General features: G+C 44.7%; 1 protein-coding gene across 1 annotated transcript; it reads left to right on the forward strand.

Annotated features, from left to right (window-relative positions):
- Window positions 1-1,548: 1,548 nt before the first annotated feature.
- Window positions 1,549-2,019, forward strand: LOC144706531 (mannose-specific lectin-like). The gene has a single exon (XM_078579532.1). The coding sequence runs from the start codon at window positions 1,549-1,551 to the stop codon at window positions 2,017-2,019; it is 471 nt and encodes a 156-aa protein (XP_078435658.1).
- Window positions 2,020-2,615: the final 596 nt, after the last annotated feature.

Genomic DNA, 2,615 nt, shown 5'->3' on the forward strand with positions numbered 1-2,615 from the left:
CACATTGCGCACTACCTACGCCAAGTATGCACCTTGATGAGAAACAACTAATTGACAAACACTTAGAGCTCGTTCATGAAGTATCCATGTTATACCAATCCAATGTGCAGTGATCCCAAGTATAGCTACACGTTTTGACGCTGTTCAAGTGTCCATCGTGAGTTACAATTTTTCTATTGGCCTGAGTAATTCTTTCAGCTTTGAATTTTCCTGTGTAAATTTTTCAGCAGTTGTGCATCATACAGTCTTGGAACATGTAATATATGTATCATCACTTGGTGCATAGAAGGTTGAAACATTCTTAAATTTTGGATGATCAATAAGTAAAAAGGGTAGATCCACACTCACAACGAGGTCCAACAAAAGTGATTCTGCTTCTTCAGGAGATTTGCCTGGATACCTAGTAATCTGTATCAACTAACCTGAGATAGGTTTCTGAGCAGTAGGACTATGCAAATTGTCCGAATTTTGTATGAATTGTGTGAATTGTTCGAACATCTGTTCTAATTTTTGCACAAAAAAAGAACAGAACAATGAACAGACCCCTGTGTGATTCTTTTGTGCGAAGTTTTTGCTATTTTAAATGAACAGAACAGAACGACCATGTCTACTCACACGTTCTCTTTCTTTCTCCTTTTTCAGTCTGGGTCTTTCGCATGGTTTTCGTTTACCTCTGTCTTTCTATGGTGAGGCGTGGAACCCCCAACATTATATATTCTTCTGTCGCTCTCTCGCGTGTCTTGAGGCATGGAATGCGCGTTAAGAGAGAACATGGCTTTCCTTTCTATCCCTTTCACTGGATGCACGAATGGTGCGCCCTTTACGTCTGTTTGCGTGCTCTCTCTTCGTTTGGAACGTGCATGTTTAGACATATGCTGCTCTTTCTGTCTTTCTTTGTCTCGTTATATGTGGAGGCAAGGGGCTTGTTTTACTCGATTTTCTCACCGTCTTTCCCACGAAGTCAACTCACCAAGAACGAATCTTCAGATTATCTTCTTCCCTCTCTATCTCTCTTTCTCTCCCTTCAGAATCATTAATCCAAAATCTAGCTTCGCATGGCTTCCAATACCGTCGGTGTTTTGTGTGACGCCACTTGTTTAATTAGACTCCTTCCGTTGTAAAAGAAAAAAGGCCTATCTCGTCAGACCTATGGATATTATCGAGCTTATATTACTTCAGACGGAGCGAAATGTCTTAATGTGTCGGTTTGCCAGCCACAGATTCGTAAGCGCTAAAAATCAATACCGAATTCCGGACGATTCCCCTTATTATATTTCTGTGACAGCCACAGGTTTTAATGAGGTAATGAGAGTCGTTACTCCCCCCTTTTCCGTGCGCCACACCGATCGTCTTTTTACATCTCATTTGAATACAAAATTACGGTCGTCACCAAAATCGTGACGTTACCAATGTGGCATTAGCCGTGCCGCTTGTAACCAGATGCAGAGCAATGTAACCCTATAAAAGGAGGACATATGGTTCAGAGTCCCAGCATCCCTCAGAGCCTCATTCTCTTTAGAAATTGCCGGCGTAGCCCAATTCTTAGAGATGGCGACGAGGCCTCTATACCTGTCCCCGGTGTTTGTTTTTTTGTTTCTCATTTCTTCATCGAATGCTGCGAATTACATTTATTCGGGGCAATTTCTCGCGCCTGGCCAGGCTCTGGTCGCGGGAGGATTTGCTCTGGTCATGGAGCGAGACTGCAGTCTCACACTGAAGCGCAGCCCGGGCATCACGTTATGGTCATCAGGAACCTCCCCCCCTGGAATTAATAGCTGCATCACCAGACTAGAGACAAACGGCCAGCTTGACATCTATGCCGGCCCTCAAAGACCCGTCTGGTCGACGCCGGCCCGCAAGGACATTGGTCGGTACGTTATTATTCTCGAGGCGGACGGCAGCTTAGTCATCTACGGGCCAGGGACCGACCCTAGGGGAATATTTGTTCGGCGCGCGGGACCCAGTAACTTCATCGTTAACGCCAACACTACAGGTGGAGGCTCCGAGAATAAGCCCTAGTCGTGGGCAAAACACAGCGGCCAGAAGATAGACAACGTCACGTCTACTAGGCACTGGCCATCTCTAGCCGGAGTTGTCTGTTGTGAAATAAAGAAGGAAGCCGAAGCGCTCCAGTTTGTGCTTGCGGCTCATCTTTGAACTACTGCGAAATAATTTCCGGCAATTGAGTTTACTAATAATAATAAATCAGTGATACGTCTTGCACCCTCCCGCAGCTGAGATTTGTTGTCCGTATTCATCTTATCGGCCTCGTTACTTTGAGCTTTCTTAACGATTGTCCACGCGATTCTCATGCTCTCAGATGTATCAGTTCCGCACTATGTCCCAATGGCCAGAGAGAGAGAGAGCGAGAGACCTAGAAGGGAGCGTGAGAGAGAGAGATCTTGGAGGGATAATGAGAGAGCCTACAAGGGATGGTCCAGTATTGAGTAGTAAGTAAAAAGGCAATATGTGGATTTTACAACACGGATACAATGATTATGTCTTTGTGATATGTGGATTTTATCAAACTCAATGTTAGAAGCGATCACTCGATCTTCTGCCTCTGCTTTCTCTTCGATCTTCTTCTTCCTGCTATCAGAAATCATTATGGATCC

Source organism: Wolffia australiana, chromosome 8 (genome assembly GCF_029677425.1).
Source record: "Wolffia australiana isolate 7733 chromosome 8, ASM2967742v1".
Taxonomy (NCBI): domain Eukaryota; kingdom Viridiplantae; phylum Streptophyta; class Magnoliopsida; order Alismatales; family Araceae; genus Wolffia; species Wolffia australiana.

Excerpts from the sequence above, each read along its gene's own strand:
- LOC144706531 (XM_078579532.1), top strand. The coding sequence starts at position 1,549 with ATGGCGACGAGGCCTCTATACCTGTCCCCGGTGTTTGTTTTTTTGTTT.